Source organism: Penicillium cosmopolitanum (genome assembly GCF_028827165.1).
Source record: "Penicillium cosmopolitanum strain IBT 29677 chromosome Unknown utg000009l:1.0-9042332.0:1.0-9050551.0, whole genome shotgun sequence".
Lineage (NCBI taxonomy): Eukaryota > Fungi > Ascomycota > Eurotiomycetes > Eurotiales > Aspergillaceae > Penicillium > Penicillium cosmopolitanum.
Genome location: NW_026622679.1, coordinates 7,599,737 through 7,613,978, shown reverse-complemented (window position 1 = coordinate 7,613,978; position 14,242 = coordinate 7,599,737). Strand labels below are relative to the sequence as shown.

The 14,242-nt window shown below is 50.7% G+C and overlaps 7 protein-coding genes across 7 annotated transcripts; 4 read left to right on the top strand and 3 right to left on the bottom strand.

Annotated features, from left to right (window-relative positions):
- Nucleotides 1-2,351: 2,351 nt before the first annotated feature.
- On the top strand, nt 2,352-4,669 carry N7509_010933 (CCR4-Not complex 3'-5'-exoribonuclease subunit Ccr4; the record flags this gene model as incomplete). The annotated part of the gene is made up of 2 exons (XM_056635570.1): nt 2,352-3,405; nt 3,480-4,669. 2 exons carry the CDS (start codon nt 2,352-2,354, stop codon nt 4,667-4,669), a joined length of 2,244 nt encoding a protein of 747 aa, XP_056486190.1.
- Nucleotides 4,670-5,533: 864 nt separating this feature from the next.
- On the top strand, nt 5,534-6,697 carry N7509_010932 (acylglycerol lipase; the record flags this gene model as incomplete). The annotated part of the gene is given in 5 exon segments (XM_056635569.1): nt 5,534-5,599; nt 5,656-5,710; nt 5,783-5,852; nt 5,963-6,318; nt 6,336-6,697. 5 exon segments carry the CDS (start codon nt 5,534-5,536, stop codon nt 6,695-6,697), a joined length of 909 nt encoding a protein of 302 aa, XP_056486189.1.
- Nucleotides 6,698-6,882: 185 nt separating this feature from the next.
- On the bottom strand, nt 6,883-8,375 carry N7509_010931 (tRNA (adenine-N(1)-)-methyltransferase; the record flags this gene model as incomplete). Its single annotated transcript, XM_056635568.1, has 4 exons — nt 6,883-7,863; nt 7,929-7,999; nt 8,055-8,201; nt 8,267-8,375. 4 exons carry the CDS (start codon nt 8,373-8,375, stop codon nt 6,883-6,885), a joined length of 1,308 nt encoding a protein of 435 aa, XP_056486188.1.
- A 286-nt stretch (nt 8,376-8,661) lies between these two features.
- On the top strand, nt 8,662-9,721 carry N7509_010930 (putative Phosphoserine phosphatase; the record flags this gene model as incomplete). Its single annotated transcript, XM_056635567.1, has 6 exons — nt 8,662-8,725; nt 8,789-8,802; nt 8,856-8,932; nt 9,032-9,301; nt 9,374-9,522; nt 9,588-9,721. The coding sequence occupies 6 exons, from the start codon at nt 8,662-8,664 to the stop codon at nt 9,719-9,721; spliced, it is 708 nt and encodes a 235-aa protein (XP_056486187.1).
- Nucleotides 9,722-9,914: 193 nt separating this feature from the next.
- On the bottom strand, nt 9,915-10,238 carry N7509_010929 (uncharacterized protein; the record flags this gene model as incomplete). The annotated part of the gene is made up of 1 exon (XM_056635566.1): nt 9,915-10,238. One exon carries the CDS (start codon nt 10,236-10,238, stop codon nt 9,915-9,917), a length of 324 nt encoding a protein of 107 aa, XP_056486186.1.
- Nucleotide 10,239: 1 nt separating this feature from the next.
- On the top strand, nt 10,240-12,026 carry N7509_010928 (uncharacterized protein; the record flags this gene model as incomplete). The annotated part of the gene is made up of 3 exons (XM_056635565.1): nt 10,240-10,254; nt 10,313-11,693; nt 11,761-12,026. The coding sequence occupies 3 exons, from the start codon at nt 10,240-10,242 to the stop codon at nt 12,024-12,026; spliced, it is 1,662 nt and encodes a 553-aa protein (XP_056486185.1).
- A 322-nt stretch (nt 12,027-12,348) lies between these two features.
- N7509_010927 (FAD-dependent oxidoreductase) lies at nt 12,349-13,719 on the bottom strand (the record flags this gene model as incomplete). The annotated part of the gene is made up of 3 exons (XM_056635564.1): nt 12,349-12,811; nt 12,922-13,304; nt 13,495-13,719. Coding segments are annotated over 3 exons (1,071 nt in total), but the record flags the coding sequence as incomplete, so codon positions are not given.
- Nucleotides 13,720-14,242: the final 523 nt, after the last annotated feature.

The following is a 14,242-nucleotide window of genomic DNA, read 5'->3' as shown; positions in this document are numbered from 1 at the left end:
AGAGAACCCCTGGAGGTTGGACTTGCACCTTGGGTGAAGACTCTCCATTGTGGATTACTCTTGAGTACTCCGTACTGTACGTCGAGTGGTCACAGTACGGGATCCATACTGTCTCAGACGGAGATCCCTGCCCGCCATGTCCACCGTCGTCCCAATTCTCAGGTACCCGGCGCATCACTAGCGACTGACCAGGTTTAGCTTCGCCTTTCTATCTGATACCGGGTTGCCCCGTGCCCTGATGGCGGTTGATTTTCTTCTCCGTTCTTCAGGTCTGGCCGGTGTTTTGTCCGGCTGTCTTATCCCTGCGCTCTGACGTTAGCCCAGTGGGACGGCATCTTATTGACACTCTCCCCACCGATCCCACCATCCTACTGGGTCCTTGCCAACACAACTTGGTACCTGCAGGCCCAGCCAGGTAGCTGATCGACAGTACTTTTGCTTGCACAACTGTGTGGACTCGTCAGATTCTTCACCTGCTCGCTGTACGAGTAGTGTTGGCCACCACTTGATTCGCTGAGTTTGACGCCAATACGAATCGGAGAGGTGGTGGTGGCGGCAATTTAGCGGGGTGGTCGCAAGTGTTTGTCGCAGGTGACCACTGGGCTTGCCAACTCATACGATGGCGACTTTCCCAGGCGGCCGTCCACGGATGTTAGTGGCAGTGGGACTCGGAGAGGGAGAGTGAGAGAGGGAGAGGCGAAATGCAGGGGGTGGGGCTGCGTGATCGACAATAATGGGAAAGAGTCATTCACACCCGCCTCTTTTTTGGATTCTCCATTTGGGTTTTGGGGTAGTCAAGATCGATAGTGCATGAGTTTGGAGATACCACTAGCTGCGTTTATACTTTCGAGCGCTTGTTAGTGCACCGGCAGAATCCCGGGGGAAACGGGCCACGATTACCTCCCGATAACGAGAGGTTGAGGAGGAGCAGCACATACGGAGTAGTCAGTCTTAACCAACAACGAAGTAACTAGTAGTTATATAATAAGGGTAAGTGAGAGGAAGCTGTCCTGAATGGCAGGCTCTCAAGACAAGAACATCTGAACACCTGGGCACACAACCTTGGAAGTGGTGTACAGAGAGATCCAACCACGGAGTACACGATCAGAAATGATGTGAATCAGCATGTGCATTATGCATCAATTGAGGACCATGACATGTCTAAATTAGTGATGGGGGAGATTCGTATAATAGAGTAGTATGTGAATGGCGACTAGGGGTACTCCGTACACATGATCACTCTCTAGCGGCTCTATCGATAATCGGTACCCTAGCACTGGATATCGACAGTGCCGTAATAGAGGGGTTACCTTAGGCCAATGACTATTTCGATAATACCTAGGCAGCGAAGTTGTAAACTAAAATAAAGCTGAACTGATACTGATGTGATGTATATTTGACACCGGATTTCTACTACTAAGTTTAAGTCCAAGTTCATTCATGCCCAGGATGCCATTGTCCCAGGGTGCAGGAGGTAGTCGTTTACTACTATCCGAGTGACTGGCTATGCCCATTGTTTGCCTAATACCACTACTAGTACCTAGTAGGTATATAAAGTACCCCAAGGCCCCAGTCAGATTACGAACAAAGAGAAGATTTCTCTTTTTTTGGAATATCTTCTTTGAACCATGTTAATTTTCCTAATTGATAGTACATCGTGGTGGTGGTCATGGTCATAGTCAATGGTAAACGATGCTGTTCCCCGTGAAGGACCTTGCGCCTTGTTATGATGACTCGACGATTCCATTCACTAGAAATCCCCGACCGGAAAGGCTATCCTGCACCAACCCCTAACCCAGCGAAATCATCGTGGAAAAGCGAGCCGACAGGGTTGCTGCTTGGGTTTTTCTTGGCACAGTCATATCCGGTGTGAATTGAATCACGTGACTGGATCTCCCGCCTCTCAAACCTCCAACCAAACCAGCTGGGTCATCTGGTCCCTGCTATCAACGCCCCTCCCAACAAGACAATCGTACGTACTTGCCTCCCCCTGGCCGTGCTGCTTCAAATACCCAAGATCTTTCTATCTAACCATCCTTCGACAATTGAATTAGATCGTGTTCTTTACCTTCTGACGCATCCCACCTCCCGCCCTTTCGATAACGCTGAATCCCAACCGGGACGGTCTGCGACTCAAACCTCCGCGCAAGGTCTGCTGTGACCGCCAAACTCCAATTTTACTCTCTCATACGGAGTGGTTCAGCTGCAGGCCTCTATGTGGAAGAAGAGAAGAGACCGTAACCGATCCCCAAGTCCTCTCCTCGTCTGCTCCACTCCGAACCTTCTGCCACTCGCCCGCCCCCCCGGTCGTCCGCCAGGGAAATAAACCACGGTCTCGTCTGCCCCGTTAGATGGCAGATGGTACCTACAGGTTCCAGCAGCCTGGGGCCGGGCAGTTCTACTTCCAAACACAACCGCAGCAACACTCGCACCAACGACACGCCATTCCAAACGGGACCAATTCTCCGGGTCGACTGAAGTTCAGCCACGACACTCCTTCTCCTTCTCGATCTCCGCCTGTAAACCAATCAGCCGCGCTGAACCCTCTCACTATGTACGGACAGAGCCATCCACAACATGTCATGATGAATGGCGGTCAGAGTCATCAGCGGTTTGCCATGCAGATGAACAACAAGTATCAGTCGCAAACTCATCACCCCCACCACAATCAGCAACATCATCACCCTCACCATGCCCAGCCCCAGCACAACATCGCCCAGCACACCTTCTCCGGCGGTGCCTTGGCCACGACGACCCCTCATTTCACGACTTCCCACCTTCAGAATGGAGGGCCGACCGCGGTAGATGACGATATGGACGATCAAATCAGCGAGCATTGGGCCCGGCAACTTCAGCTTCATGTCGAGTCACGACAGGCCAATTCTCCTCACTACTACGCCCGGATCATGGCGCAGCAGTCTAAAGGTATCCAAATCATGCCCAGCCAAACCGACTCCTCGGAACATGGGAATGAAGCTCGGAATGGGACACCTGCAAAGAAGGCAGTTTCGCGGCAAGGTTGGAATGCGCTCGATTTCGGTGGCCAGGGCCTTCGGGCCATGGCTCCCACGCTATTCAACTACAACTTCCTCGAGAAGCTGTATCTCAACCACAACAAGTTGAAGGCCCTGCCCGCTGCGATCGGACAGATGCGCAAACTCACCCACCTTGACCTGTCCGGCAATGACCTCACCGAGATTCCTGAGGAGATCGGCATGCTCTCCAACCTTAAGAACCTCCTCCTCTTTGACAACAACATCCGCACCCTCCCCTACGAAGTGGGCTATCTCTACCGGCTGGACACACTGGGAATCGAAGGCAACCCACTCAATGAGGTTCTCAAATCTCAGTTGATGAAGGATGGGACGAAAGCCCTCATCAAATACCTCAAGGAAGAGGCTCCAGGTAAGTCATTAAAACATCGCATGTCAGGCTTTCTTATACAGGTCAACTAATTTCTTTTTTCTTTCCCTTCTCAGTTCATATCCCACCCCCTGATCGTGATTGGGTCATCCTCGATGAAACCGCCAGCACGACCAACAGTCCCACTGAAAAGATCACGGTCCTATCATATAACACTCTCTGCGATTCCTCTGCCACCGCATCCCACTATGGCTATGCCCCCGCCCGTGTACTTTCCTGGGAGTTTCGCCGGGAACTCATCCTAAACGAATTACGATCCCACAGCTCGGACATTGTCTGTCTGCAGGAGGTTGACCAAGGAAGCTACAACAATTTCTTCCGCGAGCAACTTGCATACAACGATTACAAGGGTGTCTATTGGCCACGCGGACGTGCGATGGGCATGCAAGAAGAGGATGCCAAGACCATCGATGGATGTGCCACCTTCTTCAAGGGAAGCAAGTATATTCTTCTGGACAAACAGCTGATTAACTTTGGACAAACTGCTGTGCGGCGACCAGATGCTAAGGGACAGGATGATATCTACAACCGACTGTGGCAAAAGGATCATATTGCAGTTGTCATCTTCCTGGAGAACCGACAGACAGGCGCACGATTCATAGTTGTGAATGCTCATCTGTACTGGGACCCGGCTTTCAAGGACGTCAAACTCATTCAGACCGCCATTATGATGGAAGAAATCACAAAGCTTTCCGAAAACTACGCCAAGTGGCCCGCTTGCACTGACAAGACTGCATTCCGCTTTTCCGAGGCTGAAACTGGCTCAGAGAAAGCTCCCATCGTGGAACCTGCACCCTCTATGGAGTATTCCAGCGGCGATCAAATCCCACTTCTCATGTGTGGTGACTTCAACTCCTCACCTGGGTCCGCGGCATACACCTTAATTGCCAGTGGACGTTTGATCGAGGCGCACCCCGATCTGGAAAAGCGCCTATACGGCAACCTGAGTAAGGTTGGTATGACACATCCGTTCAAGCTGAAATCGGCATACGGTTCCATTGGGGAGCTCAGTTTCACCAACTACACGCCCGACTTCAAAGACATTTTGGATTATGTGTGGTACTCATCCAATACACTACATGTGTCGGCGCTGCTTGGGGAGGTGGACAAGGACTACCTTCGACGGGTTCCTGGATTCCCCAATTTCCATTTTCCTTCTGATCATGTCGCATTGTTCGCGGAGTTTACTATTAAGGGGAAAAGGGGTAAGGTTGTGGAGGCTGATTTTGGGCCACAACGGCACTGATGCGGAGCATTGATTTTTCGAGACGGGTGTTTGTGTAGTCGGGATTTTCATCTTTTCTCCTCTTTAGTGCTTGTCATTTCGGAATCTTTGGTGGTGGTGGGTTACTTAGCCTGCTCTCTTATTGCCTTACGTCTTGTCTTCTACTTATCTTTCTTGTTGTCGTTTCTTTTTCTCTATTTCTCTTTTCTCTCCTTCCGTGATTATGAACTCGTCTCCTTTCCTGTTTTTCTTCCCCCTCTCTCCGTCTCGCTTTCCCCTAACCTCTTGCTTTCAAGCATATCTCAGCCGTACCGGCTAGCCCATCGAAGAGGTTATTTCAAGTAGCCACTTCGACGAGGTATTGTGCTTCCCTCCTTCCTTCCCTCCTTTTCCCTTTCTCGACTGCTCTTCCTGTTGGGTATTATCCTGATATCTCTCGGTTTCATCTCACCTAATCTCTAACGTCATCTGAAACGGTTTCACGACGCTTAGGGCGGGGGGTTGGTGTTAAGGTGGACCAGGTGGCCGAAGGGCTTTGCGGGTTTGCTCTCTTGATGTCTTTTTGTTTACGTCTGTTTTTTACCGGCGATGGGAGTTGTCTGGTCCATGTCCTGCCATACTATCTATCCAGTTGAGAATAGAGCATGGCCTTCAAGTTTTCATACAATTCCTAGTGACTACGTAGTAAAATAGTAAGATGTACTAGATCTTAAGTCGAGGCCCGCATTCAAGCCCGATGCTGACTGCTCAGCTCCACACCTGAGCATCACATGTCAAATCAAGTCGGTAAACATACCTACGCAGGTAGCCCCAGACCCGCTACAGCTTCCAACCCACCCCAACATTTGTTACCCCCAATAGCTTTCAAACCGATCCATCCGAACAATGTCCACCGAAGAAGGTACTCATACTCTGCCCGATGGGCTAAAAGCCTACTCCAAGGCTTGGAAGGTTGGACCATGTTGTAACCCCTTGAAATGATACCAGTCTGACCAACTTGGAATAAGACAACCGAATCACCTCGCGCAATCTTAGTCTTTATTCATGGTTTCAGCGATCACTGTACGTTTCCCCCGGCAAGCCTTGGAACACAAGAGAGTTCACAAATTTGAAACAAATCTCTGACTTGATCAGGTAACACCCACTATGACCTATTTCCAACCCTTGCTGCATCTGGAATCGAGGTCAGAGCCTTTGATCAACGGTATGTGCCGCAAAAGATCCCACAGGGAGCCATTATCATATGCCCTGTTGTCTTGATCTGATAATACATATGTGAAAAGAGTCGAAAACCCAACTAACCTTCAAAACCAGAGGCTGGGGCCGCACATTCAACGGCCTCAAAGACCGCGGTAACAGTGGCAGCACAACAGTCGTCCTCGCCGACATGCACTCATTCATTGCCAGTGTAGCCACACAAGCTCAAGCCCAGAGCATACCCCTCTTCCTAGCAGGCCACAGTATGGGCGGCGGCCAAGTACTGAATTATGTTCTGCACCCAGACTCGCCATACCGCCAAGCAGGCTCTCAGCCCAAGCTCGCCGGTTTGCTCGTACTTTCGCCGCTCATCGCACTGGATCCAGCATCGCGCCCTTGGGGCTTCATAGTCTCGGCCGGCCGAGTCGTTGCGAAGCTTCTGCCTCGGATGCAGCGCCACTCCCCCTTGACCCGTCCCATGTATCTCGAGAGAAATCGGTGATAGCTGATTTCCAGGCCGATGATCTGTGCCACGAGACTGGAACTTTTGGCGGTTTGGCTGGCATGCTGGATCGTGGATTGTGGCTGGAGAATTTGTCGAAGAATCAGCTTGAGGGCGTTGATATTCTGCCTATGTGGCTCGCTCATGGCGACCAGGATCGCATTACGAGCCATCCGGCTACGAAGCGCTTGGCTGAGTTGCTGGCCGAGAAGGGAGATGTCGTTTTCACTTCTTACGAGGGTGCTTATCATAAATTGCAGGCCGAGTTGCCTGATACTAGGGCACAGTTCTGCCGCGATGTCTCGAATTGGATTCTCGGTAAATCCGGGGAGAACCAGTCTAAGCTGTGATTATCATAAACTTGAAGATGATAGGTGGGTGGGCAAATTGAACATATTTTCGGGATCGCACTTCTATATATATGTAGCGAGTATATATTATGTATTGTTCATGGTGGTTTCGACAGGAGTTAGTGGTACACAGGTTGATGCAAATGGTATAGTACAATGGAGACGAGGGTATAGTATATCAGAAATCACCGTATAGGGAGATCTTCAATACGTCTCCAGATCCCCACAAAGCCACCACCCATAGTCCGCAGTCCGACTTTCGGTCGACAGACCATAACCATCTCATCCACTTTGGATGGGACTTCGGAAACGGGGATATCAGTAAGGTCTTCAGCGGGGTCAGCCGACGCATCGTCCGATTCGCCTTCGGCGGATGGACTCCACGAGGCAGGATCGGCTCCCGACTTCTTTGTCGCGAGTCGAACGTCCCATTGACGGCCGCCAGAAATACCCATGCCAAGCTCCACCACCCTCTCTTGGACTAGAGACAGATGGTGCTGGCGAATCAGGCGCACGCAATCCCCGATTTGAGTAATACTTGGCACGAAGACAGCGAGGAAGCCATCGCGTTTCAGCATGGGCGCAACATGCGGGATTCGAAGTTGTGCAGACGGCATGTCCAGGATCGCGTGTGACAGGAACGGCTCGACCGAGCTCTGTCCTGTCAACGAAGATAGCACGCCGGTCTTGGTACGCTGCTTCTTCTGCTCTGCAATCCAGTCCTCAACTGGGCCCACATAGAAATCAACATCTCCGCCATACATTCCACGACGGAATCCCTGCACGTTCTTCTCGGCAAGCTTGGAGAATTTGGCTGAGACGTCCACGGTGTGAATGATTGCGTTGCGCTGCGCTCGCCATGTATCCCACTCTTCCTGCACTGTATCGGCATCGGAATTTTGATACTGGCTACCCTCGCTTTGTTCCGAGTCCTCTTCTCCAGGTCGTTTAGCTCTATCTTCGAGGAATCGGATTTGGGATTTCAATGGACGAGGCGGCGGCGTCGAGTTGGCGGCGTGGATGGCACGCGCAAGGTGCAGCGTCAAGGAACCATGGCCGGTGCCGGATTCAAGGATCTCTATCTGAGGTTCGTTCATACCCGCGGCTGGAGTATTAGGGTGGAGGTCGAGGAGGGAGACGATCAAATTGGCATCGTGGGGGTAGATCTACTGGCGTGAGCAGTTGTCTCAACTGGGATTCCTGTAATTGTTCAATCAGGCGAATGGCATACCGGTGTCACATGGCGAGGTGTCAAAGCAACGTATTCATCTAGCGTTGGAAGGCTTGGTCGAACCTCGGGGCCTGTTCCATGGTAAGTCACGTCGATCGCCACCGCGAAGGCATATACCTGCTTTACCTTTGTGAGCCTGCACAGTATCCCAGACACGATTTCCAATAACACGATCATGGTCCAGTTGTCCACGACGAAGATTTGTCTTGTCGCCCTTCTTCAATGGTTTCGTCAACACCGGTTGCTTGTTGTGAAGCACAATGCGATCACCCTCTGCGCTTCTGTGTTAACCACGTCCACAGACTGGAATGGGGGTAGTCGATCCGGGGCCTATGTACCTCGAAAAATGGAGAAATTAGGGTCAAAAGACCGGGATCGGGGGCCAGCAGGACCAACAGCTGGCGTCACGCCTAGCAGTCGCCGCAATGACTGGAGGAGACGGGCCATGGCTGGAGCTAAAGATGTCCTGAATGGGAAAATCTCGCTGCGGCGCCCAAAAGCCCGCGGTGACGGTGACCCACCAAGTTCCACTTCCACTCCCCCGGCTTCCCCTCGCCGCTCACCGGGGGGACCACCCCTCCATTTAGATCTTTCGACTCTCCTCTACTCGTACGCAATTGCTGAACTTGAACCTGTTCACCTCACGAACTTACACCTTTTGATCTCCGCTACAAATATCCTGTGATCTTCCTTGTTCATTCCTCTCACAATGGGTTCTATCGCGTTGCCTTACATGGCAACTCAGCCTAAGTTGATCTTTTTCACCGATTTCGATGGAACGATCACCGTTGACGATAGTGAGTACTGAACTCTTCAACCCTGGGTCTGGGATTGAGTGCGCATACTAATAAATACTGCAGGCAATGACTTCATGGTCCGCGTCTCGTGCCCCATATTCGCATTCCTCGACTGACGGTATTCGCATAGATTGACAACCTCGGTTTTGGCCGCGAGCGTCGCCAACAATTGAACGAGAAGGTCCTCGATGAGACCCTTGGGTTCCGGTAAGGATGGGGAGACCTTCAACTGTTTCAGGCGCTTGTTCTGACTTTGTACCCCTTCGCGCTAGTGACGCTTTCCGTGAGATGCTCGGAAGCATCAAGACCCCCCTACGACGAGTGTATCGCGACACTTTTGAAGAACATGAAGCTGGACCCATACTTCGAGAAGTTCTACTACTGGGCCCGTGACAACAATGTTCCTATCGTCATTCTGTCCTCCGGCATGAAGCCCATCATTAGTGCGCTGCTCGAGAAGTTCCTCGGCCACAAGCCCGGAAACCACCTTCACATCGTCTGCAACGAGGTGGTGCCCCGCGACGGCAAGGATATCAACAGCGAGGGTGGCTGGCAAATCCAGTACCACGACGAGAGGTACGTCTTTTAAAGTGTCTTCCAACATAAGTGCTGTATTGAATTGGTAGTGCTCACCTGTGCCTTTTCTAGCCACTTCGGCCACGACAAGTCCATTGAGATCAAGCCCTACGCTGCTCTGCCGGACAGTGAACGCCCAGTTCTTCTGTACGCCGGTGACGGTGTGTCCGATTTGTCGGCTGCCGCGGAGACCAACCTCCTATTCGCCAAGGCTGGTAAAGGTAAGTTGGCAAACATATTCCAGCATCGCTTGTTGAGCATCGGGAACTGACGGGCTTGTTTATAGATTTGGTGACTTTCTGCGAGCGCCGAGGCATGCCCTACACAACCTTCCAGGACTGGTCTACTATCCTGTCGACCACCCAAGATATCCTTGCCGGTAAGGTGTCACCCGCTGATGTCGCCACCAACAGTGCATAGATTCGACGGAACCTAAGAAAAGTTGGGAGAATTATAAATGAACCGGCCATTCCTTGATGGTCGATGACCAGGATTTAGATGACTTAGATGATATAATTGCGCAAAACCAATGGTTAAATATAAAGAAATAGAGACCAATGGGTTCAATTTTCAATCTTGATCTGATGTAGTACACTAGTCATACTTATACCAATTAAACTGAGTACACACTAGGGCTTGTACGGAGAAAAAGCGGAGAGAGCGACGGGAGACGGGACTCTTCAGGAGTTGGGGTGACCGCCTTGTGATTGCGGGTCCAGGCGTGGCCCAGCCTCGAGTGTCGTTGTTCCCAAACAACTATCCGCTTGTTCATCTTTCTCTTTTTTTTGTTCTGTGGCTCCATGGCTCTGTGAGCTGACTTGAACCCAACGGTCTTCTCGTGACCCGGATCTTGTCCCCCTTCAACGTGGGTGGCATCATGCGACACTGCGTCTCCCACCTCTTGACCAAGTCCTTGCCAGGGTGATACCAGCTTCATCATGGCTCGCCGGCTCGTATGGCCTCCTTTCTCGGTTCTCACTATTTCTGGTTAATATTGACTGTTCCTATTAGGTCCGTACGGGCGTACAGCTCGGCCTACTCGTTTCATTTGTCCTCCTCGTTGTTCTGTTCCTCGATAATCGATTCCGTGTCCTCCCCGAGTCCATCCATGGCCACCTGCCTATGCACTATTCCGGATACGTGATCACCGATGTTACAATCATTAAATGTTCCTCACTCAACCCTTTCTCAACTTGCAACACGGACCTCGATCTTTGGCACCGCGTCCACAAAGATCTCTACCTGCGCTCGGGCTGGACCTCGACTGCCTATATTCAATTCCAGCGGAAGAAGGAAGAGGAGTTGGGTCCAGATGACCGAGTCGTTATTGATATGAAAATCAGTCGACTCACCCCACCGACCGATTATAGCGCCGCCAATAACGCCAAAGGAGAGGTTGAGTCCTGGGAGTCCCGGCCAGGCGGTATTTGGTTAAAGCGATCCTCTTCACGCCACGCCAGCGATTCGGAAAAGGCAGTAACATACATCGACGTCCTTTTTGGCGCAGATGCTGTGGATCCTCGTCCAAATTGGGAGGTCAAAGATACTCCTCTATTGTTGGATGGCCGGACGGAGAAATTGGAGACTCGTCTCAGTATTCGACGCGGAAACCCCACTAAAAGCAAGAGGCCTATTCCCAGGATTAACGAACACGGAAAGTTCAAGGTGATGCAACTGGCAGATCTTCATTTTAGCACTGGTCTTGGTGACTGCCGTGACCCTGTCCCAGTTGAAACTACGCCAGGGCAGAAGTGTGAGGCCGATCCTCGAACCTTGGAGTTCGTGGAACGTCTCCTCGATGAGGAGAAGCCTGATATGGTTGTGTTCACCGGTGATCAGGTCAATGGCGAAACTGCGCCTGATGCCCAGAGTGCGCTTTTCAAATCCGTGAAACTTCTTGTCGACCGCAAAATTCCCTATGCAGCCATTTTTGGTAACCATGATGACGAAGGCGACCTCAGTCGGGCACAACTCATGTCAATATACGAAGACCTACCCTACTCCCTTGCAACCGCAGGCCCCGAAGACATTGATGGGGTCGGAAACTATATTGTTGAGGTTCTCGACCGTGGAAAGAGCCAACACTCTGCTCTCACTTTTTATCTCCTTGACACACATTCCTATTCGCCTGATGAACGCCAATTTAGGGGCTACGATTGGATTAAACCAAGTCAGATTCGTTGGTTCAAAAACACCGCCCAGAGTTTGAAAAAGAAACACCGGGAATATTCCCACATCCACATGAATGTGGCTTTCATTCACATTCCACTCCCTGAGTACCGAAGCACAGACAGATATTGGAGGGGCCAATGGAAAGAAGCCCCAACCGCACCTGGATTCAATTCCGGATTCAAGAATGCTCTCGAAGAAGAGGGCGTTCTATTTGTCACTGGTGGGCAGTAAGTCACTTGCGTTTTCCCTTTGTGATTGCTTTTCTGCAGGTATTAACATCTATTCAGCGACCATGCCAATGACTATTGCATGTTGGATCAAGATTCCAACGATAAACCCTCCCTTTGGATGTGCTACGGCGGTGGTGCTGGCATGGGGGGGCTACGGTGGTTATGACAACTACGTTCGACGAATTCGTTTCTTTGACTTCGACATTGGCCCCGGCCGTGTGACGACCTATAAACGTCTTGAATGGGGCCAGACTGAGGCCAAACTCGATGATATGATGATTGTCGACGGGGGCGCTGTCAAAGGTTCCAGCGAATCATATTAACAGAAAGCATACTCCTTTCCATCTTTCTTCTTTTTCTTTTCTTATCTGTCTACTTTTCCACATGAGCTCTGCTCTTGTTTTACTGTCGTTTCTGTGCTTACGGCTTTGTCCGTTTTACTCTGTACATATACTATCTTTCTTTTTTCCTCCCGTGGCCTGCAAGAAGTCGGCGTCTGTAAGGTGTCTATCTTTTATTGAATATTTCAACATTTCCATCTCTCAAGTTTTGTGAATATCTGTAGTCCCTGTCTTGAAATTCCAGCGCCCGGGACTGAAGACCAAGCATGTGCTGAAAAGTCTTCTGGGCGTTGCATTTCGACACTCACCACCATTTCTCGTAGAAGATTCGCTGTCCCTCTGGATCATCAAGAACCTTCTTTAAGCGATCGACCATATCATCTGTCATATCAGGTGGTCCGCAGACATAAGACACCGTTTTCTGTGGGTTTCTTTTCCCATCCCTATCTGTGATTGCTGCACGGAGATCATCTTCGCCAATTCTCCGTGAATGAATAGCGAGGTCAGCGGGGCGGCCGGAGGGCTCAATTAGAGAAGACTTGAGATTAGTAAGGAAAAGTTGTAGAGAGATATTGAACTTTTGCAAATGCAACTGGGTGCGGATGATCTGCCGAAGCCGTGATAGGAACAACACCTGTTCCAGGACTGCCTGAGATGATGCGGTTTCAAACCCAGTTGGCAGTCGGCTGGAATAGAGGAAATGAACGTTGATAGAATGGGCGTTAAAAGATTGGCTATTAAGATGTGACAAGATGGAGATGAGAGGGCTAGAGAGTCGAGACCGTGTTAGTACTTTTGTTCGCGATGTACTTGACTGTATACCAGCGGATGTGCATGAATCCAATGATATTGCTTGTCGAGAGATAGGGAATCGTACTTGATACCAACACCCCCAGCAACGAAAACAACATTATGAACGTCATGGATATCAACCCCGGTGGGTGGCCAAACGAAGCTTCCCCCGACACGAATATTGATTTCCTTGCCGAGGATATCCTCCTTCGGTTTCCAAAGCCACGCGGCAGATGGATTTGAAGGAGATTCCTGCACGGCTAGCTCCACGTATGGAGCACGACCTTGTGACGCTATGGTTATATCCGCTTCCTCGCTAGCCATCGGTCCTGGTGGGGAATCAAGCGGCGGTAAAAGTTGAGCATCTGCAGGGGTGGAAGTAATAGTGAAACCACCTGCCTGAGAAATGGACGGGATGTGAACATCTAGCCATTGGCCGGGCAGAAAAGAAAATGGTTGCTGGGTATCCTATGGTACAATGTATAAGCCTGATACTCCGAATCCCTTTTGGCGTGGTTTATGGTAGTTTGGATATCATCGATTAAGTACCACTCAGTGATATAGAAGGCGCCTCAATTGAAGCTAGACCCTGGGCTTTTTTTTTCTTGGAGAGACCACCAAGATGGCGGTTCCTAGACTGGAGTGGGTATTGACGTACACTACTTTCTTGGGGAGGTATGGCGAACTGCAGTAGTCGAACTGAGGAGTTGACTTGCTCCACATGTGATAGACGCACAGGATACAGTCGGTTCTGCCGGGGTTCTGCCGCCGTGCGCAGCTCGTGCGGGATAGAGTCTTCACGTTGGGAGCTCATCTTGATACGCCTTCCGGAATGGAATTGCCTGGCTGATGGTCGGGGTTGGCCTTGGTGAAGCGCTAGTCGCTGGATTGGCCGATAGTACGGTCGGAAAGCTCTCATTAGACCCCGTCGTAATGCAGTGGGGATGCAACGTATAACCGAGGGCAAGGATATGTACTAATGTGGCCAGAAAATGGGTACTCAGGTCACGTCCAATGGAGTGATAGAGTGATGGAGTGGTGGAGTAGCGGATCGTTGCTAATGCTGTTGCTGTTGCTGTTGCCGTGATGTGAAGTGATGGGAGACCACATGACTTTCTCCATCCCATCACATTCAAAGGTACCACCCACTGGACACTGCCAACCCTGTCACCAAATTCTTATTTCCTTGCATGGTCTGATTGCTCTACGGAGGAAAATGCTGACTCTGATGACAGGGGACTCATGTCATTTTCAGGTCCATCGACATGGGACCACCTTTAACACCCCATTGATGTGAAAGTACATACTCGTACTCAATCCTCTGTACAAGCACTTGAACTTGGGGCGGGATGCATGCAACGAGATCAGATCACGAACGAACTCGACAAGCTCCCCCACCGCAGCGT